The 23,494-nt window shown below is 51.5% G+C and overlaps 5 protein-coding genes across 5 annotated transcripts in view; 3 read left to right on the top strand and 2 right to left on the bottom strand.

Annotated features, from left to right (window-relative positions):
- Nucleotides 1–473: 473 nt before the first annotated feature.
- Nucleotides 474–5,140, top strand: LOC133270352 (uncharacterized). Its single transcript, XM_061455483.1, has 6 exons — nt 474–653; nt 1,128–1,249; nt 2,557–2,658; nt 3,048–3,212; nt 4,549–4,691; nt 4,763–5,140. The coding sequence occupies exons 1-6, from the start codon at nt 566–568 to the stop codon at nt 4,806–4,808; spliced, it is 666 nt and encodes a 221-aa protein (XP_061311467.1). The 5' UTR covers nt 474–565; the 3' UTR covers nt 4,809–5,140.
- A 934-nt stretch (nt 5,141–6,074) lies between these two features.
- Nucleotides 6,075–10,290, bottom strand: MRPL27 (mitochondrial ribosomal protein L27). Its single transcript, XM_061455485.1, has 4 exons — nt 10,230–10,290; nt 7,674–7,802; nt 6,954–7,021; nt 6,075–6,505 (listed from the first exon to the last, which is right to left on the bottom strand). Exons 1-4 carry the CDS (start codon nt 10,249–10,251, stop codon nt 6,299–6,301), a joined length of 426 nt encoding a protein of 141 aa, XP_061311469.1. The 5' UTR covers nt 10,252–10,290; the 3' UTR covers nt 6,075–6,298.
- Nucleotides 10,291–10,372: 82 nt separating this feature from the next.
- Nucleotides 10,373–14,930, top strand: EME1 (essential meiotic structure-specific endonuclease 1). The gene is made up of 8 exons (XM_061455482.1): nt 10,373–11,007; nt 11,091–11,218; nt 11,401–11,493; nt 11,856–11,977; nt 12,208–12,334; nt 12,833–12,948; nt 14,010–14,199; nt 14,457–14,930. The coding sequence occupies exons 1-8, from the start codon at nt 10,437–10,439 to the stop codon at nt 14,631–14,633; spliced, it is 1,524 nt and encodes a 507-aa protein (XP_061311466.1). The 5' UTR covers nt 10,373–10,436; the 3' UTR covers nt 14,634–14,930.
- Nucleotides 14,931–16,753: 1,823 nt separating this feature from the next.
- On the bottom strand, nt 16,754–20,668 carry LRRC59 (leucine rich repeat containing 59). Its single transcript, XM_061455481.1, has 7 exons — nt 20,495–20,668; nt 20,133–20,192; nt 19,692–19,850; nt 19,268–19,372; nt 18,638–18,710; nt 18,028–18,201; nt 16,754–17,553 (listed from the first exon to the last, which is right to left on the bottom strand). Exons 1-7 carry the CDS (start codon nt 20,597–20,599, stop codon nt 17,306–17,308), a joined length of 924 nt encoding a protein of 307 aa, XP_061311465.1. The 5' UTR covers nt 20,600–20,668; the 3' UTR covers nt 16,754–17,305.
- Nucleotides 20,669–23,344: 2,676 nt separating this feature from the next.
- Nucleotides 23,345–23,494, top strand: part of ACSF2 (acyl-CoA synthetase family member 2) — a 35,162-nt gene continuing 35,012 nt past the window's right edge. The window contains exon 1 of the mRNA XM_061455478.1: nt 23,345–23,464. Within this exon, the coding sequence (XP_061311462.1) occupies nt 23,376–23,464 (89 nt within the window). The 5' untranslated portion in view covers nt 23,345–23,375. The remainder of the gene's footprint in view (nt 23,465–23,494) is intronic.

The raw sequence follows: 23,494 nt of genomic DNA, 5'->3' as shown, positions 1-23,494 counted from the left end.
GGGGTGTATTGGTGTGCTGGGAGCGTTTGTTGGGCTTGCTCCCCATGGCAATGTGCAGCTAAGCACCAAGCCGTTGGTTTTCCATAGCCTGTGCCCGGGGGAGGACACACAGCCCTGTAGGCGCTTATTTAGTAATTAGCTACTTAATTAATTAGCTAATGAGCGGGCACCACCCGGTGCCGGCGGGGCCGGAGCCTCCCCAGGCTCTCCCTGCCCGGGAGCGGGGCAGCGCTGCGGCCGCTCCCTGCCCGCGAGGACAAACACACACACAGCCTGGCTTACCCTACCGCAGGATGCTCCGGTAACCGCGGGGTCGGAGGAGCCGGGGTCCGGGTGTATCGGAGGGGACAAGCCGGGACCGGTCCCTTCCGTCGGAGCCCGCCCGCCGCGTCGCCACGGCAACCGCCGGCCAATGCAGCCCGTCCCGCCTGCAGCCAATGGGAGACGGCGGAGGGTGGCGCGGCGGCCAATGGGATGCGCCCGGCTCCTCCCCGGTGCTCCCGGTCCCGCCCCGCCGGCCGGTGGGGCGCGGGCAGCGGCTGCAGGTGCGGGTGGCAGCGGAGGGATGGCGCAGCCCAGCGAGGCCTCGGTGCACACGGCGGCTGGCGGAGCCGCTATGGACAGCAACGTCCTGGCCATCGTTATCGCCGCGAGTGAGTGGCGGGACGGGCTCCGGTAGATCGGGGTCGGGTGGGGGCGGCCTCGGGCTGTGCCGGCTCCTTGCGGCCCGGGGATGCGGTCGTTACAGCTCGCGGTCCTTCTCCGGGGCACCGCTGGTCCCTGGGTTCGGGTCCGAGGGGAGCGGCGGGAGGGGCTGGCGGTGCCGGGTGGGCTCTATGGGAGCCGGGGTGCGGGAGACCCGGGCTCCCTGCCGCGGGGCCGCGTGTGAGCTGAGAGTCCCGGGAGGGAGGGTGCCGGGCCCGGCTCCCGGTGCAGCGGTCTGGGATAAGGCTGAGCAGGACCTATCGGCGTGGTTATTGGCGTTCTCGGGACAGGCAACCGGTAAAATGGGCTTGAATGGGTTTTTTTCAAGCTACTCTTGACTGTAGACCCCGGGGGTGAAGGCAGGAGAGAGTGGGGAGGCCCGTGGGCCCAAAGGTATTCCCCTCTTCTCCCTTCCCTGGTAGCTGTGTCCACCTCCGTCTTCATCGTGGCAATCCTCATCCTGCTGCTGCTCCTGTACCACCGGGACCCCATGTGCTGCCAGTTCCTCTGCTCCTGCCGCTTATTCCAGAGCCCCAGCCAGTATGTGAGTGTCCTCCTGCCCCGAGTTCCCCGCTGCTCCCGGGCTCATGTTCCATTGCACTCTGCTCCAGGATGAACATGGGACCCCCAAGCAGAGACAGGCTCTGCCTCCTCCTTGCTCCCAATCTCCTGTAGAGCTCCATCGCCCCAATGAACTTGGCTGTGCTGTTGGTGGTAACATTCCCAAGGCCTGATATGGGGAGGTGCCCTGGATCCCTGGAGAGGGGTGATGCACAGTTGTAGTGGGGTCAGGATCTGCATTATGGGGAAGGGGCCCAGCGGGGATGGGGCTGGAACCTGAGGGCAAAGGCAGACAAAGCCAATCGCATCCCCGGCAAGTGTGCATAGCTCCCAGCACGGAGCAGTGAGACACAAAAGCCTTTTTTGCTCACAGCTGTAATTTCCTGGGGCTGTCTTTTGAGTTGGGAGCTGGTGATGGTGAAAAGAGCAGCGTGTTCAGGCAGTGCTGCTTTTGTGGTGGTTGGTGGCTGCCTGGGGACAGCTCAGCCTCCAGAGCTGCAGGATGGCTGTTGAGAGCTGCAGGTACCACTTTCCCCTGGTAGAAGAGGGAATGTTCAGCCTCAGCTGGGAGGGAATGGAGACTGGCATCATGAAAGGCAAATGTGATAGTCCAGCACAGGCTGGGAAGTCCCCAGCAGAAATCAAGAGTGGGAACAGGCTGTGGGTGTCCCCTGCCAGCTTCACTGCGTCTGCTCCTTCCTCCTCTTCCTCCTTGCTGCCTGCCTGTCTGTGGTGCATGTCAGGGAGAAGGCTCTCTACAGAGAGATGATCTCTGCTCACTCTTGCTCAACATGTTGATAGCAACTGAGTTTAACTGGAGCAGAACTACTCGGGAACAGAACAGCCATTGCTCTGCAGATTTGCTTGCTCCATTATCCTGAAATGACTACCTTGGTAGATAAGAGTTTACAAATTCTTTAACCTTCAGCATGTGATGGAGCTCTTAGCTATGCTAGCGGAATACTTGGCTTGGCTTATTGTCCTAAGTAGATGAATCAAGAGGTGATTCTGCTGAGTCTGAATGAAACCTGGGCCCAGGCTGTCATCCTTCCATCTGGGCTCAAGCTCTGTGCTGCCTTGGTGAGCATATGCCTGAGCTGCTAGCGTTGGTAAAGAGGCAGGTGGAGGTTGGTGGTGAGAGCCGCACCAGCCCAAAGGGCAGAGGTGGTTCTCTCCCCTGCCAGAACCCCACTTCCCAGGCTGGCCCATGTGAACCAACTCAGCTCTGTTCATTGCCAGGCAGGATGAGAGGCATTCTTGGTTTTGCTAATGTCCCACCCCTCCTTACAGGACTGCCCCCCACCCTACTTCAGCAGCAGCCAGCGGCTGGTGGGTCCCCAGTGCAGAGCCTCGCGCTTGGAGAGTGCTGCGGCTGAGAACCCGGGTGTGCAGGTGATGGCTGGGTCCCTGATGGGAGCTGGAGGGGAATGAGTGAAAAGGCCATGGTTATGGGGACCTGGGGACTCCTGGGGCAGAGGGAGAAGGCGCTGAGCAGCAGCAGCTTTGAGAAGTGCTGCCTGTATGTAAAATCTGTGGTGGAGGGGGATGTGGGGAGCAGAGACGCCATGGTAAGTGCCATGCAGCTCCCTTGGGATTTGGGATCTTGCAAGCATGAGATGGTGTGATTATCTCCCAGGAGGGAGGATTTCCTCCTCAGAGTTCAAGGAAGGGCAGCTACAACTTCAAACACTGAAGTAACTTGAAGTTGCACCAAGCCATGAACTTCCAGCAAAGACAGCCACCACCACATTGACCTTTCTCTTCTGGCTGGGCATTTCCAGGGGGATGAGCTGTTCTGCGTCGGGCCCCCCAGCACGTACCAGGTACCATACTGGGAGCAGCCGCGCCTACCCAGCTATGAGAGTGTACGGAAGAAAGATCGCCAGCGGGAGATCCACCAAATGATTGCTGAGAGGTTCGGGCTGTGGGCAGAACCTTCCCAGGAGGTGAGCATTCCCTCCCCTGCACTGGGGTGCTGGCAGAGCCCCAGGGGCAGTTCCCCCTTCTGGTCTGCATCTGGGTCTTGCTGCAGGACTCTGTTCTCTGTGATAGCCTTACTTTGATAGCCTTTATCTCTGGGAAGGGCACAAAGGGTATCGGGAGGCTCCTTTGGTGTTCATCTGTGCTGGTTAATGATCGAGCTCTCAGGGTGCGGGAGGCAGGGCAGAGTTGCTGATGAAGGTGAGACCTGTTCATCTGTGGTGTTCATTTGTGCTGGTTAATGATCGAGCTCTCGGGGTGCCGGAGGCAGGACAGAGCTGCTGTTGAAGGTGAGCCTTTCGGATCATCTGCTCGGTACAAGTCCAAGCTGGAATGTTATTTTTAGATCTGTGAGGCTTCCAGGATTTCTTGCTCCCTTCTCCCTGCCTTTGGGAGGCCCTTCACTATTACCTTCAAGTGTTATTTCTGAGCAGAAGGCTTTGCCTGTTTAAGATCTGCACTCCTGCAACAGAACAGAGAAAAGCGAGTGCCTCTGCCAAGTAGGTCCTGTGGTGGTCTCGTGAGAGACTCACTGAACAAAGAGACCTCCCTGACTAAAGCAGAACAGAAACATTTGAAACGCCAGGTAGAGAACTGAAGGTTCACCTGGATTTTGAGCTCTTAAAGCTGTACCTAAGTCTGGCTTAGTCAACACTTGCTACTTGGTATTTGGAGCTGTAACTAATGAGAGCTGCCCTGAAACCAGAGTACCAAGGGCAGAAAGTAAGGCCCTAGCTGAGGAGCTGCAAGAGGAGTGCTTCCACAACATCCCTGTGCTGCTCCTGTGGCTCCTCACAGGGAGAAAGCTGGCTCAGCTCTGCCAAAATACATGTAACAACAGCCTGGAGGTTCCTCTCTGCTGCTGTGTAGTGAGACTTGCTACCAAAACCTGAGCAGAAAGCCTGGTTTGTAGGTGCTTGTATAATTACAGTAATTGATATTTGGTCAAAGGAAAGTGAGTGACAGTCCTCTTGATGAAAGTTAAGTCTTTTCTGGCCTTTTAACAAGAGTGACAAGTCCTCGAAGGGGAACAGGGAAGAACTGGAACCTGGCACAGAGAGCTGGGGGAAGCAGAGGGAACATGCCTCTTCAGTGTGCACTACTGCATTGCAAGGTGCAAGATGAGGGTGCTAAGCCCTCATCTCCCAGCTCTCCTGGCTAGCAGCTTGCTGCTTGGAGGACTGCAGTTTGATTTCAGGCTGGTGGTGGTTGGAAGCCTTGTCATCTGCTCCACGAGAAGAGGTGGGATAATCTCCTGGTTATTTCTGATCCACTGTAACGCTCTTCCTCTCTCCTCAATAGATGCCGCCTCCCTATGAGCATGCTCTGAGGCATCCTCCAGCTTTCTCAGGACCAGTGATAAGCTCAGAGACCTTGGACAGACGTGGCATGCCAGACCCTTTTCAGGCCCCTCTTGGCTACCAAACTCGGCGAAACACAGCTGTGTAAGGCCTCAGTGTGCTGCTGCTTCCCATGGTTTCAGTGACAGAAGTGCCTGTGACATTGTTCTCCACAGGGAATGGCCAAACATGAGACCTTTGCCCAGGTTTGCCATCAGCTGAGGCACAGGCAGGTCAGACCTGGCCAGCAGAGACATCCCTCCTGCAGCACAAGCACAACCACGGAGCCACTGCCAGGCAGAGCAACCAGGGATGTGTGTGCTCGCTCTTCTCTGGCAAACATACTGTTACCAAAAGCAAGAGACCAGCTGCTTGCTTCTATACAAGGGGCAAAGCCAAGGTGAAGGTCTGCTCAGCCAGAGCTCCTCAGGCAGCTGGCATATTGCACCTCTGTGAGGCAAGCACTGTCAGTTGTACCAAGGATCAGACCTCAGTCACCCTGTTGTGCTACTTCACTTGTTTCTTAGTTTATGAAATGTTTTACTTTATCAGTGCATTGGCTACCAGGTGGGAAGCTTCACCTGAGAGCAGCAGAATGGGTCAGCATCAGAGCACTGCTGTGTGCTCCTGCAGCAATGGTCCTCTGTGACCAGCAGTGATTTTTGTATGGACTTCAGATAAAGATGTGGAGAGGCTCCAGGAGTTGTGTTAGCTGCTGTATGCAAATACCAACCACAAAGATGAACCATGTGACTGGGAAAGGACAAAAATGCAGCCAAAATAGCTGGTGAACTATGAACCATGGGGAATGTAAAGCAAAGGTGGACATGCGTGGCTGACCTAACTTAGTTATCTTCTGCAGAGCAGACAATCTAATAGCATCCACACCGGTGTCCTGACACCACCAATTTTGATAACCTGTTTTCTACTGCAGAGCCAATGTTTCAAATTGTTTACAAACATGTAGATAAAATGAGATCAGATCACAAGGTATTGGGGCTCCTTTCTTTTGAACAATAGAAGCTCAAAAAATGTCAGGGAATGACTCGGGAAGACAAAAAGGATGTCTTCTGGATTATGGCCTTATGCTACACCTCCAGCGGCTGAGCTTCAAATACCACCCCAGGCCTGTGCATCCTCCCAGGCACTCGACAATTAGTCATGAGTAAGCTTTACAAGTGCAAACTTGCCTCTCGTGGCTAATAAATGACATCTGAGTTGTATTCCAGATATTTGAGTTAAACATTGGGATGAGGTAGAAGGAAAAATCTACCTTCCTGGGATGCAGTTAGGTGCAAAAGGATCACTTCTGCAGTATTTTGAATTAAGATACAAATACAACAGTAATGAGCAAAAATAGAGGGAATTAGTGGGATAAGTAGTGACCTAAGAGTGCTTGTGGAGAGAACTTATCCAGTGGCACAATGGAACAGGTTCCCCAGAGGAAGGTAGTTCCAGATGGTAAATGAACGGAAGTAACACATCCCATGAACAGCTAAGGCCTTCAGCAGCCCCACAGCATTTATTACACACTCTGAGAAATGCCTGCAGGTGATCCCAGTGCCTGAGCACTGCCCATGTGTGCTTTAGGAGCAAGAAAACAAAGTCCCAAACTGGTACCTTCAGAGCTAGGGTATTCTTGTCCTCTGATATCGGTCCAGCTGTAGTGGTCTGTCCCAGTCACTCCTTCCCATCCATCCCTGTGTCATGGCTCAGAGCATGGTGACCAGTTTAAATTCTCCTACTTCTGTGGTGGGGATGACACTGATAAAGGTTTTATAAAGAACTGCTCCTTTGGGTAGCCGACAGATCACTTCTCTGCTCTCACTGCTGCGGGGCAGAGGGATGTAGACCTCTTTGGTGTATTTCACAATGCCATCCTCCAGGGCGTAAAGTGTCTTGTTACGGCCCATCCCCACCTGGAAGAGGATGAGGAGTGTTAGGAAGGAAAGGCTGGAGGTCCACCACTAAAGCAGAGCTGATCATTGTTCTGCCTCATTTTAATACCCTGGCTTCAACAGCATCTGTTGCTTTGTATTTTAAAACAAAACCACACTAGTTGCTTCCAGCAATCAGTATACAGTGGTGCTCATTAGGAGGGAAGAGATCCTGATTCCACCCTGAAACACAAGCATCTAGTTAGGTTGCAAAGGGGGATATCCACAACTTTCAGACCCTTTTCCCAAGTCACACAGGCATGAGTGTGACCCAGAGAAGGCTCTCTGACCAAGAAATACCAGGTCATGAAACCCCATTTGAGAATTATATAGAATATAGGGAAGAGCATTAAGAATGAGCTTGAGAGGAAGCATCGAGTATGGGACTGCTGTTCTCTGAGAACCAAGGAAGAGCTAGAAAACAACTTACATGAGCACCAGGATGCCAGCGTATCAACCGCTGTGTAGCCAAAATGTTGCCTGCATGCACAAAGGCACCTGCAACAGAGTGACAAGAGTCAGACAGAGCTCCCCAGAACACAAGTGGTTCTAGGACCTACAAACCTCAGCTTTTGGTGGAAATTTTCTAAGGAAAAATGAACTTGAAATGCTAAAAGCATCTAACCAAAAATGCTGTTAGCAGGAAATAAAGGGCAATTGATGCACAATGGCAAAAAGCAATGTAAAGTCTTTGAAAAGGTTCCTTGGGGCTGCAGAGCATTTTCTGGTTGCTGAAGGTATTTTTTTTATTACCTTTTACATCAATATGTTTTCATCAGCAAAGGTAATAATTATAAGCACTCAACTGCATGAATCTGTACTTTGGCTTCTGCTAAGCCTCATAATTCTCCTCTTTGTAAACATCTCAAATACCCAGCTTTCCAATGCAGCCTGGGGGCAAAAGTGTCCCTCTGCCTGCCCTCCTTCCAGGAGCTCCAGAGAGGCAGAGTTGGAATATAAGTACATTTTCTGTAGGCAATTTTGGCTCCCTCACCCTGCCCTCCCACCAGCCACCCTTGATCATGAGGCTTCATTGAACCTCCCCTTCCCTTTCTTTTGGAAGAGTGCCCTGGCCACCTCCTACTGCAATCAGCACCGGGGGGGGGGGGGAAGCCGTGAGGAACCCAACTCTGCAGATACTCAGACCTACCTTCTGTTTTCTTGAACCCGTAGCGCTTCCCAGGGCTGTTGCCACCCAGATTTTTTGAGCTGCCCCCACTTTTCTTAGAAGCACACCTGATGGCAACCAGGCTTGGCTGGGGAGTTGTTAGAACTGGGTTTGAAGCAAGAACAACATCAGCTGGAAAAAGCTATTACACGCACTTTCTTTCTTTCAGATTTAAAGTTCAGTCAAGAAAGGGTTTAAAACTAAAGGTAAAAGAAAGTGTGGAGGGAAAAATAATGTACTGCCAAGAGAAAGCATAATTTGACCACCATGGCCTAAGTTTAAATGCTTAGGCATTTAAGAGGCTACAAAGAGGCTACATCTCAAGTACTGCTGCTGCCACCCAGGGAGGAATGATCTCAGCAATGATGTTCAAAGACGTGCACAAATTCAGGTACAAAAGTTTCTGGCAGCTGTGGACTGGCCTGATATCGCTTGGAGAAGAGATATATGATCTCTTGTTTCAGTTTCCCCTTTGACCCAATGGTATTTACTTACGTAGTAATATTTTGCAATCTTACAAGTAAGAAGACTCCAGGATGATGCACAAGCAGATATTCACAACAGATACTGCCAGAAGCAGCAATCTGGGGAGGATCAAGAAGGACTATAGATCCCTGGGAGTGGTGTGAAGGGGCTGGAGCACAGGGGATTTTTTCATCCATGCTCCCAGTTGAAGCCTGCAGGGCTATGATCCTACTGGCACCACAGAGACATGGTGGGATGGCTCCTATGGCTGGAGTTTTGGAATGGAAGGATACAGGCTCTTCAGGAGGATTTATCTTCAGGAAGGACAGGTTGGGGAGGCAAGGTGGCGTCACCTTCTATGTCAGTTACCAGCTGGAGGCCACGGAGCTCTGCTTGGGGATGGATGAGGAGCCAACCAAGAGAAGACTAAGTGGATGAGGTCCTTTGGATACAGACAGGAGCAGCCTCATATTCACAAGCCCTGGTCCTTGTAAGGACTTCAACCACTCTGATATCTGTTGGAGGCAACCCAGCAGGGCAGGAACAATCCAGGAGGGTCCTGGAATGCGCTGATGATAACATCCTTTTCCAAGTGATAAAGTGATAGGGGAGCCAAGGAGGAGAGGTGCTGGACTGGACTTTGTCCTCGCCAACAGGGAGGCGTTGGTGGGGAATGTGAAGCTCAAGGGCAGCCTTGGCTGCAGTGACTATGAAATGGTGGAGATGAAGATCCTTAGGGCAGTGAGGAAGGCATGCAGCAAGCTCACTGCCCTGGACTTGTACCTGGGCAACAAGAAAAGCTTCTATAGGTACACTGGGGATAAAAGGAAGACAAGGGAAAATGTGGGCCCCCTCCACAAGGAAATGGGAGACCTGGGACATGAGGAAGACCCAGGTCTTTACCAGCAAGAGCTCCAGCCACACCACCCATGTCACAGAAGGGGAGCAAAGGCAGGGAGTGGGAGAATGGAGAACCACCCCCTGTGGCAGATTAGGTTCAAGACCATCTAAGGAACCTGAAGGTGCACAAGTCCATGGGGCCTGATGAGATGCATCCACAGGTCCTGACTGGTGGGTGAAGTGGCCAAGCCATTATCCATCATATCTGAGAAGCTGTGGCACCCTGGTGAAGTTCCTGATGAGTGGAAAAGGGGAAACATAACCTCTATTTTTAAAAAGGGAAAAAAAGAAGAGCCAGGGCACTACAGAGTGGCCAGGATCACCTCAGTACCCAGCAAGACCATGGAGCAGATCCTCTTAAAACTCTGCTAAGGCACATGAACAGTAAGGGCATTCAACATGAATTCACTACGGGCAAACTGTGCCTGACAAATTCGGTGGCCTTCTTTGATGGGTCAGTAGTGCTGGTGGATCAGGGAACAGCGACTGCCATCATCTACCTGGACTTGTGCAAGGCATCTGACACTGTCCCCCATAACATCCTTGTCTCTAATTAGAGAGACATGGATTTGATGGATGGATTACTTGGTGGATCCACAGACAGACAAATCTGAGAGGTGGCCAAGTGTGTCCTTGGTCACACAATTCTGATGACCCACTAGAGAATCATTAGGGTATTCTGGCCTTTAACAATAGATTAAAAAAAGAGTGTTTTTAAAGCTTCCTGCTTTTAAAGCACTCCGCAAAGAGAAAGCAGCACCCCTCAGTGTTTGATTTCTATCTAATACACATGAATACTGTTTCTCTAAAGATGATTTTTCCACTTTGAAGGCACTCACACGGCAGCACAGAGACATTCCTCATCCCTGGAAGTTTCTGAATGCATAAGGCATAAAGCCCGCAGCACTTCAGCCCCTGCTTTCAGCACCCGAAGTGGTTTAAACCCCTTCCAACATGGATAACCCCGTTATTCGGGGCCTGAAACCCGCCCATTTCACCACAGCACCGCCGCGGGCCTGAGGTAAAAAGCGAAGAGTTCGACCCCGAGACACCGACAGCAACCTCCCACGGGGTACACCCCACCCCTTCCCGAGCAAAACCTCCCGCCCACAGCCGGCTTTCCCCACCCTGTGAAGGGGGTGAAGATGGAGGTGAAGGTAACCCCTCACTCACATAACCTCCGCAGCGCCGCCATTTTGTCTAGCACCGTCTTCTTCCCGTTCCGGTGGGAGGGCGGGGAGCGCGGGCGGCTGAGCGGCGATTGGTCCGAACACGCGCGCGAGCGCGCGTTCGGACCAATCGTCGCCAGCCGCGCGCGCCTTCGGACCAATCGCTGCTGGCGCCGAGCTTCCCCTCAGGAGAGTCCAGGGAGAAGGGGTGATGGCGGAGCGCAGGGGGAGCCCTGAGGAGAGCGATGAGGAGCGGCTGCCTACTTTAGCTTCCCTGCTGCAGGCTTCGCCATCACCGCCTTGCGATTTGGGTCGCCGGCTGTCCTCATCTCCCTCCCCTAAAGCTGGAAGTGCGGAAGAGGTGGTTGTGGTAGTGAGCAGCGGGAGCAATGAGGACGAGGAGATGGTTCCTCTGTCTGAGAGGATCAAAAGGAGGATGGAAGCGAGGAATGCGGGTTTTGAAGTGTCTTGTGGCAGCCAAAGGAGCACGCAAGGTGGTGAGAGACCCTCCTGGTGCCCGCTGCCAGCCTCTCAGTCTGACTCCACAGCCCAGCCTAATATGCCCCTGGTAAGTGGAGCAGGCCCAGAGGTACCACCAATTCCCAAGAAGGGGAACCATAGTCAGAAGGAAAGGGAGGCAACGTGCCAGAGGAGGAAAGAGCGAGAAGCCCTAAGGAGGCAAAAAGAGGAGGAAAAAGAAAGGAAAAGGGCTCTTGCCAAGATGCTGAAAGCTCATCGGCCAGGGGAGTGCCAGAAATACATAACAGTGGTGCTAGATTCAGGTACTTGTCCTCACAGCCTGTGTCTGCCATATATTGCCTGTTGTCTCCTCTGTGTGGAGGCCTGACCAGTGCACCGATCTTAGTTCTATTGCAGGTAGAAGGTGGTGAACAGGTCCTTAGTGCTTTGCAGGCTGCAAATTATTCCTGTGTGATTGAGAATCAGGCTGTTCCCTGCAGCATCACCTGGAGGAGAAAGACGGTGCCATCTCAGGTGTGCAAGCCAAATCTCCATGTTCTTGCCCTTTTCTTCCTCTGTTATTTGCACTTCTTAGTAATGGTATTTAGTAAACACCCTCTAATCCTCTCCTGCTTCAGAGGTCTGAGTGGGAGCAGTGGTTGGCATGAATGATAAACAGACTGTTGGTCTGGCTCTTTGTTTTCCTGTCTGAACAGATGGGAGAAGGAGATGAATGGACAGAAGAACCAAATGTCCTGGTTCTGCTTCGCTTGGAGGAGTTTTTGTCCATGGCTCACAACTACAAACAAGTGAGGATGCTTATGACTTTTGTGCTCTCGAACATGCTGTGCTCTGGGGGTGATGTTCATCATCCTCTTCACTGTAGGAACGTTCTGATGTGGGATGGAACCATGGTTTCATGAGTTAATGGACCAAAGCCAATAGGGTTGTATAATGCAAAGTTGTGACAAACATTGTCATTCTGACAAACACTGTCAGCTCAGATGGGGTTATTTTCTATTTCTTTCTGCCATAGCTTTATGCCAGATCAAATATTGCCTGTCTGCAGCATGAACAGATTTTTTCATCTCCAGAATCAGAGCCATAGGCTGCTGCACTTGTGTGTGTGCCTCAGAGTGGTTTAACTCCTCTTTTCTGTTAATCTTTGCAGGAGGCCAAGGGCTGTATGGAAGGACAGCAGGAGACCCTACAGACCTATGTAGCTCGTGTGATGGAGAAAATGCCTGGGAAAATTCTGGCACTGGCAGTTGCTGAAGTAGAAAGTTATTTCAGGTTAAACTTTTTTCCCCTCCAAACGTTTCTGTGTTATCTTTGGCCTTGAAAAATGCCATAGGTATTTATATTAATTCCTTCTAGCAAAGCCTGGAGTGTAAGAGATATTCCCATTCAGAGCTCCTCCACTATTTTGTCACACAGAAATGGAAGTAAAGGCCTGTCATCACAAAATACCTGGGGAAGAGCATGAGATCCCAGCCTCACTTCACTCTTCTTTGGTCTCTCAGACTTCAGTCAAAAAAGAGACAGCGACAAGCAGCAGCAAATGGAAGCCAAGATGAGGGACAAGGAAGACGGAAGAAAAGGGCAGTTGAGGATTCCGGCCTGGAGATAACCAGAATGGATGTGGAAGAAGTGAGTACCTTTAAAGCAGGCATGCAGCCATCATCTCTTGTTCATTCAGATTGCTGTTTGAACATTTGACCTACACCACCTTGGGAGGAAGGCATTCAGCCTTCTTTAGTCCACATATCTGTGGGCAGAGCTCTTTGGGTTTGGTTCCCCACTCTCATGGACTGCTCTCCCATGGACTGTCTTGTTCATCTTGATTCTGATGTCAGTCTTGGTCAGCATCTCTCACCCTTGGTGGGCTGCTGGCAAAGCTGGGCTGGGTGGCTTGTGTGTAATGAGAGCTGTCACTGTGGAGCTGCACAGTTGAAATAGTGCCAGACTGATACTCACTGGCAGGAGACAGGTTGCCCCTAAATACTTCAGTGCCTTAACTTACCTGTTCCCCAAATGGGGAGAGAGGGAATGTTCTTGTTCTATAGCAAGGCATTGTGACCCTTTTTCAAGAGTGGGGTTTGATGTGACAAGATGAATTGTTCCATTCATTTCTAACAATGTTTACAGGCCTTGGTGGACCTGCAGCTGTGCAAACAAGTCCAGGTCAGCTTTTTTGAGAGCTGGGAGGAGCTTGGCGAATATGCCACTATGTTCACAAAATCTGTGGCTGAAGCACCCTTCAAGTGAGTATCACAGTATGCTAGAGATTGGAAGGGACCTCAAAAGATCATCTAGTCCAATCCCCCTGCTGGAGCAGGAACACCTAGATAATGTTACACAGGAATGTGTCCAGGCGAGTTTTGAATGTCTCCAGGGAAGGAGACTCCACAACCTCCCTGGGCAGCCTGTTCCAGTGTTCTGTCACCCTCACTGAGAAGAAGTTTCTTCTCAAGTTTAAGTGGAACCTCTTGTGTTCCGGTAACAGAGTAAGCAGATGAGGTTTGGTCACCCCTTTGGATTGGCTGCACTTGCACACTTACTGGGAGGGAATAGCAGGTATGCAGCTGTACTTCACTGCAACACAGTGTAATGATCTTTAAAGGAGCAGGGGGTGGAGCAGCTGTAGTGCAGTTCCCACAGGATAGGGTTTATTTGTGGAAACTGGGGAGGGGTGAGGACAGACCCTGGTTTCATGTTGGTATGTTAACATTGAGCTCTTGTTCTTCGTCTGATTTTAGGGGCAGGAAGGGAATGCAAGTAGGGTTAGGCTCATAGAGCACCAGCTTTTCTTCTTCAGTGTGTAACCAAGAGGGATGTTACTGAGAGAGAACTCTTTAGCTGTATCCACTGATGACAGCAGCATGTTGTGTACCAACAGCTAAGAAAGCCATCTTGTGCAGTCTCACACAATCCTAGCATTCCTATCACAGCATCTGTTGTATTTGACATCTCAGCCATGAGAAGAGGGGAAATGTCATTAAAAATGACACGTAAAAGTGTTGTAGTATGGTTGACAGTCGGAAAGTGAATTCTTGTTTACCATTTTGCATGTGTGTTGCCTTGTGTCAGGATTGCTCCCAAGCACAGGTTGTTTCTTTTTGAGTAGGAAATCTGGGTCTCGAACAAGTAAATGTAAAGAAAATGCTGTCAAATTGTTAGCATTTACTTTGATGCCAGTGGCGTCTCTAACAGCAGAGGGTAAGAAACATCTCTCTGTCTCTGGTTATGTGACAACTGATGCAGGGATAGGATTTTCTTCATATCTCATTGTCTCATTTGCTCCTTCATTCTTTGTTCTTCCCAGGCGAGAGCGGGAGAACACGGGATTTTCCTTCTACTTAGAGAAGGCGTGGTGTGGAGGGGTGAAGGTGGATCGTTCTGGAAAGGGTCTCTTGGAAGTTTGGAAGAGACAGTTACAACAGTTTAACCGTGTCAGCCTGGAGATGGCTGAGGCTATTGTGTCTGCCTACCCTTCTCCTCAGCTTCTGAACCAGGTGAGGATGCCTAAGGAGTAGTGAGCACTGTGTGCAGTCAGCTAATGTAAGGAGTGGAAGACATCATTTAATTGCTATCAGATGTGACATAACAATTCTGTATTGAGCTGTTTAGTGAGGTGGAGTGGAGAGACCAGGTGAAAAGCAAGAGTATATTGTGAACAAGGGTAGAGCAGCCATGGGTGCAAAGCTTTGATGATTCTTTTGAGCAATGAATGCAAATGGCTTATACTGCTGCTCCTTTGTGTTGCTTGTAGGCCTATATGCGGTGCTCCTCGAAGCAGGAGCGGGAGAACATGCTGGCTAACATCCCTGTGCACCGTGGTGATGGTGTGACAGCCACCTGCCGGAGGATCGGACCGGAGCTCTCCAGACGAGTCTATCTCCAGATGACTTCTCATGATCCTGATCTCTATTTGGATGTCAGTGGGTAGCTCCAGGGAATGAGGATTTTACTGTTTGCTGCTTTAAGTATTTACTGTTTAAGCATTCAGCTTCCTTCTGGGGAGAAGTGCTTAGGTAACAGAATCATTGATCCCAGTTAAAAGACTTCAAAAAATGCACTTGGACTTCACTGTAGCAGAAGAAGGTTGGATTAAATTGCCGAATGGCTGGAGTTTACACAAGAAATGAGGAAAACATCTTCCCTAAGAGCATGATTTGGACGCGGCTTACAGGAATGATAGTTCCTTTTATTTGTCTTCCTAGTAAATAAATAATTTGACTAATAATTTTGCTTTTTAATATGTGGTCTTGAATCTAGACAGGTCTGTCATCTATTGAAAGGAATACTTTCCACTGCTCTCCTAAACTGCAAGGAGTTGCATTCCTTCTCTGGGGTGAAAAATCCTAATGCTAAGGCAACATGGTGCAGCCCCCCCCAGCACCCACTCTAATGAGGTGGAAGAGCTTTACCTCTCAAAGCAGACTCAGTTTTCCGCTGTGGCAGATGGGAATGAGTAAGACTAATTTTCAGATATAAATTTAGACTGCCCTGATTCAGTCTCCAGACAGCTTAATCTATAGAGGGTCTTGAAATCTGATTATATGTGCTGGAATTATGAGTACTGAACAGTTGGCAGAAAAAGCTTTCTTTTAATTAGACTGGGGAGCACGCTTGCCCCTCTGTGAAGCCTAGCACTTGTGAGCACACAAGGACACTTGAAGTCTTTTGTGGCAGCAGCACTTATTGAGATGAGTGTTGAGAGTGAATTTTAAACTGCATCTGATGTGTGGAAGTTACCCTTTAGAAATGTGTTGTCTTGGATGAAAAAATACCCACCTGCCACGCTGGCTTCAGAGGCTCACTAGAAGCCTTAGCCTGGCCAGCAGCATGCTTCTGACTCAAACTGATACACCTGATCAGTCTGGCATTTGGGAACTTGCAGCCGAGGAAGCCAACTGTGTTCTGGGCTGCATCAAAAGAAATGGCCAGCAGGTCAGGGGAGGGGTCCTCTGCTGTGGTGACTCCCCCTGCAGTCCTGTGTCCAGCTCTGGGATCTCAACACAGGAGCGATGTGGAGCTCTTGGAGTGAGTCTAGAGGAGGCCATGGAGATGCTGCAAGGGCTGGAGCAGCTCTGCTCTGGAGACATGCTGAGAGAACTGAGCTGGTTCAGCTTGGAGAAGGTTCCGGGTAGACCTTAGAGCAGCTCCCAGTGCCTAAAGGGGCTACAAGAAACCTGGAAAGGGGCTTTGGACAATGGTCTGTAGGGACAGGACAAGGGCAATGGCTTTAAACCGGAAGAGGGTAGATTTAGATTAGATGTTGGGAAGAAATTCTTCCCTGTGAGGGTGCTGAGGCACTGGCACAGGGTTCCCAGAGAAGCTGTGGCTGCCCCATCCCTGGCAGTGTTAAAGGTCAGGTTGGATGGGGCTTGGAGCAAGCTGCTCTAGTGGAAGGTGTCCCTGCCCGTGGCAGCGGTTGGGACTGGATGAGCTTTAAGGTCCCTTCCAACCCAAACCTGTCTGGGATTCTATGAACTTAAGTCGCAGGTTCCTGCCAGCTGCTGCAGGAGGAAATGTTGCTTTGAATATTGTTGGGTTTTTTTGCACATAAAAGAAGAAGAGAGGGGACTGATTCTGTGACTAATGTAGAATGTCTCAGCAGAGTTTGTAGAGTTTCAGAGAATATCTGTGCTTAACAACATCATGTGTACATCTCGGTGCTCACACAGCCCTTAAGGATATGATAAACGTCTGTTTGCTTTTCTCTGTAAGGAAACTATGAATAATTCATTGGCCTTTGCTCAGGCGAGTTTTCTTTAGGTGCAAACCAAACCTCCCAGCAAGCCCCGAGGCAAAGCCCTTTTCTGCCTGCCTGCCTCAGCACCCACAGCTACTGCCAGCACCCTCATGCTGGGTCTCAGACACAAAACAAGCCTCCAGGCTGGCCCCAAGCCTTCCCTATGCTGCAGCCGCTCTGTTGGCACCAGCTGCTTCAATGTAGTTAGAAATCATTACTGTATGTACTTGGAAATAATGTGTGGCTGTTTCTAAAAGAGCTAATTGAAATTAAAACCACATTAGCAACATAAACATCCAGTAGAGACAGACTGCTGCGAAAACTGTTGTATTGAAAATTTTCAGCTCCTTTCACTAGTACATCAGCTTCTTCGCTCCAACATGTGGCTGCACAGCCATCCTACACACTTGTAATTGGTCCTGGAGTAGGCCTTCATTATTATTCCCATACAGCCATATCATCAATTTTAGCACAAATAGAAATGAGAGCAATGAATGGATATGTATTAAAAACCTTCCACCTCCAAGACACAACTATAGCTACCTAGGTAATGCAAAGGCTTTTTTTTTCCACTCCTATGGATTGGCAGCTTTCTGTATCTCACTATCTGGGTAAAGATCCCCTGGAGGTAAGAAGTATTAATGACTTTAGGTTAACGTGGGCAAGTAATGGGAGTTACAGGCCAACTGGGAAACATGCACAGCAAAGATGATGTGAGCAATAACTCTGCTTTGTGTGGAGTGGACCAGCAAACCAATGCTGACTGATTAAAAGCAGTTTCATCAGAACACAATTCCATAGGAATTCTGGCTGCGTAGATGGTGGAAGGAGATGCTGACGAAGCAAGTGCCCGTCCAGGACAATCAGTGCTGCGAGTTCTGTTGTAGCATGTTTTGCAGGGTTTTGTGGTTTTGCAGAGCAGCCACCACATCCTCGTAGAGAGTGTTCACGCTGACACACAGAGGTTGACGCTGCAGCTCTGTCAGCTTGCAGGTGGCCAAAACACAGAGGACACACAGCAGCAGAAAGAGCAGGATTCTGAGCACTGACCGTGACCAAGAAGAGTGCTTGTGCCGGGGCGGCTGTGGGGGACGAGAGCTGGAGGTGGGCTCTGTAACCAGAACATTTACAAGACAGAATGTGAGAGATTAGTCAAGAATCTTTTAAGTCACATTCAGAAATGAGCTGTTCGGATAAGGTACTTCAGCCTGTGCTGCGGCTGTCTTTTGTCATGAATATTCATCGCTTAAGTAAACGTGCAGGATTTGTGTTTAGGATGTATGTTTAGGATGAAAAGTTTCAGCTTTAGTTTCAGGGGCAGCAGTGGAGAGGGTGTAAAGCACCTCTGTGTTGTACAAGGTTTTGCACGTATGGTTCAGTACACTTGACGTAAGGCAAGTTCTCCCTAGGACAGATGAAGAACTTTCTGAATACTCTAGCTCAGCAGTTCATTGGGAACACAGATGAAGGGGAAAAGGACACAGCAGTGACGCATGTCCTATAGGTTCCCCCCATAAAGAGGCAGCATTGAAGTGTAACAAGGATGAACTCTGGTGCAATCCCACCCCAAACAGGTACTACTTACTTCGGGTCTGCATGGTTTCCTTTTTAGTTTTCTTTTCCACCTCCTGTTTTGCAGCCTTCTGAGCATCGTACTCCCGTCTCCTGCGCTCCTTTTCCTCTGCCTTCTCTCGCTTCCTCAGCTCCCTCTCTTGAGCCTCCTTTGCTCGCTGTTCTGCTTCACGCTTCTTCTCCATCTCTGGGGATTAATACAAAGTTTTTTCCTTTTTATATATAGGGTTGTCATTTCCTTCTTCCTTATTACCTGCTTATCTGTTCCCAATTGGAATGAGGAAACCAGTCAAGTAACTATCCTGTTTTAATCTTTTTTTTGTTGGATATTACATACCTTGCATTTGGCTCCCTCAGAATTAGGCTTCACTTAAAATAAATCCTGTGCTCTGCTTTCATATTTTTATAGTTAAATTACAGCACATTCCATCTAGAGCTCTAACTATTCAGGCAAGTAATCACAGTTATCCCCATACTGTCTTTCTCCCTCCAGCCCTTCTACCCTATTACTCCCTGAGCCTCAGGATTTTGACAGTTACAAATATGTTAGATGGCAATTAGGATGTTCAGATGTGTGAGACATCAGAAACAGTCCTCAGTACATGAGGGCTCCTTGTGCTCACCTCTCTCTGCTTGGAGCTTCCGTTGCCTTTGTCGATCCTGCTCCGACTGGATGGCTTTCATGTGCTGCAGCACCTTCAAGGTCCAAGAAAACAACCTGAGAGCTCTGCAGAGGTCTCGTTGCACAGTCAGTTCAAAGCAGAGCAGCAGGAGCAGGGCTGGGGCTGAATCAACCCCACTTATCCCTGTGGATATGGCTCTGAAGAGAGGTTTCACCTTCCTGCCTGAATCTTTGTGGTTAAGAAACAGATCTCCCTGTTACAAATCAACCTGGTGGTAGCCAATATAGGGGCTCATAGACCACTTCTGCTTACATGAGCCTACAGTTTGCCAGAACTCCAGAATTTTTTTTACTCTGGACATGGATTATTTTGTCTGATTATGCCTCCACTTTCGTGGCAACCAGCATTTACTCCTCTCTTAACTCCACCAATGGAAGAGAATCCTACTCATCCCTGTGTTTGCTCTCTACAGGCACAGCAGCAGTGAAGTGAGTGCAGTGAACCTGCCCCTCACTGGCTGAAGATAATTCAAACTGCTGCAGCAGCTGCCCAGTTCGCTAAGCAAAAAGAGGAAGGATGTCCACTGACAAAGCTAAGTAAGGGAAAACAGAACAAAAGCAAATTCCTTACCTTGACAGCAGCCTGCTTGCACTGCTTCTCATCCAGGCAGTCTCCTGCTACTTTAGCCAGGACAGGATCCAGAGGATTGTCCTTCAGATCCAGCCACTTCAGGTTCTGCAGGCAGGAATGATAAAGAGGAGGCTGTAAGAGCACGGTAGTCTTGCAGTTATTCAAGAGATCCAAAGCAGAAGCAGAGGACTATTTAGTTTTCACATGAATGAAACAGGTACAGAAGATGAGCAGAGAGCTCGAGCAGAGACATTTCCAATAGCTGTGAGATAATTTCCACCGAGGTGCTGTGCAGAGCCAGCTGGATTTTGGAGCGGGTAATCAGCAGGATGGATGCTTTACCAGAGAAATCAACTTGAGAAGGATCACAAGACCCTGGGCTGCATCCCAAAGCTTTACGTAACTGCCCAGCAAGCAGTTTTACCTTGAGCTGTGCAAAGCTGACTGGCAGGGTGACCAAACGGTTGTTCAGGAGGTCTAGGTGCTGCAGGTTGACCAGGCGCCCAAAGTCCAAGGGCAGCTGCTGGAGCCGGTTCTTACTCAAATCCAGTTTCACCAGATGCATCAAACTGCAGAAGTCTGACTAAAACCCAAGCATAAACAGAACCCTCGTCAGCACCAGAACCAAACCGGAGGCCCCAAGGCTGATGGAGCTGCTCTGGATTCGTGTGGGGAGCCTCTGGCAGGCAGACACTGCAATCTTTATGCAGCGCAACCCGTCATCCACAGAAGAGTCATTCAGCCATCCCGGGATGAGGGAAGCGCCGGTTCCAGCCCTCCCAGCAAACCTTTATGGAAGCACTAGTTATCCTTTCTCAGTATTTCCCAGCAGACTCACCCCCACCAAGGCTCTCTAGCACCTTACCGGCAAGGAAATGAGGTTGTTACAGGACAAATCCAACACAGTGGCTTTTGGAAGAGCAGCCTGAAAGAGAAGCAGAGCACTGGACCACCGTCGAGGTACACCCCTACCCTCCCGACACCGCTGCGGGGTCCCGCCATGTCCAGATGGGTCTAAAGGCAGCATGAATCCCGCAATGGATGCGAGCAGCAGCAGCTGGGCCAGCAGGACACCATCCCCTCATCCCTGCCGGTTCCAGCTCGGCTCACGCGCACCGTCAGCACATCTGGCTGCCCCGCGCACATCTGGCTGCCCCGCGCACATCTGGCTGCCCCGCGTAGCCCCTTCCCAAGGACTGAGGCGGCCGCCGCGGCCCGGACGCTCACCAGCTCCCGGACCGGCACCTCGTTCAGGTCACAGAGGCTCAGGTCCAGCTCGTTGCCATCCAGTTTATCCTTCAGGCTCTGCCCCTTCCCTCCGCCCCGCGACATGGCGGCTGGGCTGCTCCGAGGGCCGTGAGCAACGCGCTGCCGCGCGGCTCGGCTCCGATCGGCCCCGCCACCCACTTCCGCGGCCACGTCCGCGGCCACGTCCGCGCCGGCCCGGGCGCGCCCCCTGCCGGCCCGGAGCGGGGCACCGGAGGCGGTTCGGGGTACCCCCGCGCCCCGGACCCGCGGCATCCCGGATGTCGGGGGTCCTGCCGCACCTCTAGGGCCTTCCGCGTGCGTGGGAGGGGAAGGGGACACAGCCCGGGTCCGCAGGCAGTGATGCTGTGTCAGCTACATCAGCCCTAGCCCCGGCCACGCACTGCCCCACGAGTGCGTGATAATCTCAACCCAGCAACCGTGTTTGCTCGTGACCTGGAGTTCTGAGCAAAGGCACCCCAAAACGGCAAACAAGGATTTGTATCACAGAAACTGTAACAAAACCCGCCTGAGGTTAATGTGCTTTCATCCAGGAGACCATGGAATGGATTGGGTCAGAAAGGACCTTAAAGCTCACCCAGTTCCACCCCCCTGCCACAGGCAGGGACACTTTTCACTAGAGCAGCTTGCTCCAAGCCCCTGTGTTCAGCCTGGCCTTGAACACTGCCAGGGATGGGGCAGCCACAGCTTCTCTGGGCACCTTGTGCCAGCACCTCAGCACCCTCACAGGGAAGAGCTTCTGCCTGATGTCTAATCTAAACCTCCCCTCTGGCAGTTTAAAGCCACCACCACCTACAGGCCTTTATAAAAAGTCCTTCTCCAGATTGTCAGCTGCTTTAGGCACTAAAGTTCGGAGCCTGGGCAAGACCCTCTGCATCTCTGGGAAAGGCCTTTTTTTCTGCTGGGGCTGAAATCTGCACCTCTGCGCCGACCCGAGTCCAGGAACCTTTGGCTCTCCGCAGAAAACCGAGGGTGTAGATCAGTTACAAACCTCTGCTCATTTGTGATTAACTCGAACGCAGATCTTAAAACCTCCATCAGAAAGGGACGATCCTGAATGGCGTGGAAAGTGTCACTGGGTTCAGCCTTTGACAATCTCCAACAAATGTACCCAAAAGTCAAGGTCACGTCAGGTCCTGAATCATTCTTGGTTTAATGCCTAACCGGGATTCACCCTGCAGGGTAATGATTGGAACGTGGGAAGATCAGTCTGGAAGTCAGCTTTAGTTTTGTTGATTAAAAGTGATGTGGTTGGGCCCCAGGCAGGTTTGGGTTTTCTCCCTGTAATTATACAACACTGAGGACACTGTGATGTGACCACAGCACAAAGATAACTGCTCTGTGCTGCAGCAGTAACAGGAAAGCTCCTGGCCATGAACATCAAACAGCCTTATGTCACCTGTGGAAATGCATAAACTCATGGTGCGACTGATTTTAGTGGGACTGACCCCTATATGGAGGCACCTGTGTGGGGCTGGAAAGATTTGGAGCCTCCATGAGGCTCCCTCTGCTAGAGGAATGCTGCAGGAACACCAGCAAGGAGAAGGATCTAATCCTGATGGCACAATCTTTGTTATGGCCCTGGGGGCAGGAGCTGATCATGTCGGAGACCATTCTCAGACCCTGCTCTGCAGAGCCCTGTCCTCCCTCACCCAGTGTCCCCTCTGCCGCTGGGGCTGATTTTTCCCACTTCAAAGACACAAATCTCCCTTCTCCTACCAAAAGGAACCACCATCACCACTGCCACCAACCAAGCTCCTTGTGAACAACACGCACACTGGATGTGAAGCCTTCCTGCTTCAAAACTTTGAAGCCCAAGTATCACAGCGGGGAGCTGCAGTCAGTGCTTCACTATGCGGCTGTGTTATGGGCACGTTTATGACTTAGGTGGCTGAGATTCGCTGTTGTGAGACTGGTATCGATGCCCTTGCTCATCAGCGCTGTTATGCTTAATGTGCTGCAGACACCCTGAACTCCAGCTTCCCCACAGCAAACAACTGGAACTAGATGGTCTTTAAGCTCCTTTCCAACCCAAACCATTCTATGGTGCCCAAAGAAGTGGTAAATGCTCCATCCCTGGCAGTGTCCAAGGCCAGGCTGGGCAGAGCCTTGAGTGACATGGTGTAGTGTGAGGCATCCCTGCCCATGGCAGGGGATTGGCACTGGATGATGTTAAGGTCCCTTCCAACCCAAACCATTCTGTGATCCTATGAACTCTCCTTGCCCAGCTCCGGGGTAGCTCTGCTGTTCTTCCTCCCGCAGCCCGCAGGGTGCAGGCAGGGAGCGCTGAAGGGCAGCGAGGTGGTGACTGTGCGAACTCCTGGAGCAGACGGGGCTGGAGGTCAATCAGTGACTCAGAGGGCGCGGGCACCGAGCAGCGCAGGTGAAGGAGAGCAGGGACAAGTGATGATGATTGACCCGCACCCAAGTCCATCTCAGCAAGGGTGCGGGGCTTCTTCGGGGTGCACAAGGGCTGGGGTGAGGCTGACAGGGTGGAAGAGCCGTGATAGGGGGTAGCCGAGGGATGGAGGCGGCGCAGGGGGAAGGTACCCGGCGGGGCTCTGTGCTGCCGTAGGGGGTCCCCGCTCCGCCTGTCCCTACCCCTCGCTGCTCGCCCCGCGGCACGGGCAGGGCGGCCGCGTTCTCCGGTCCCACAAGGCGCTTCCTCCCAGCCGGGACCGAAGGGGGCCGCAGCCCGCCGGGGCGGGACCGGCGAGGGGCCGGGCGGGGGTAGGGGCCGGGGCCGGGGCTGGGGCTGGGGCTGGGGCGGGCAGTGCCGCGCACCGCCTCCCCTACGCCTCCTGTATCTCACGGCCCGGTTCGTACCCCCGCTGCTACGGGCATGGCCACGGCGAGGCTGGCAGCGCTGCCCAGGAGCGGGCTGACCCTCCTGCGCCGGGCGGGAGGGCGGCGGGGAGCCCCCCCGCCCAGGTAGGGCCTGGACCGGGAGACCGGGATGGA

The sequence above is a fragment of the Pezoporus flaviventris genome, unplaced genomic scaffold, assembly GCF_033815535.1.
Source record: "Pezoporus flaviventris isolate CSIRO_AGI_PZ_B2104156 unplaced genomic scaffold, CSIRO_AGI_Pfla_v1 ptg000020l, whole genome shotgun sequence".
Classification (NCBI taxonomy): domain Eukaryota; kingdom Metazoa; phylum Chordata; class Aves; order Psittaciformes; family Psittacidae; genus Pezoporus; species Pezoporus flaviventris.
This window is presented reverse-complemented; position numbering and strand designations above follow the sequence as displayed.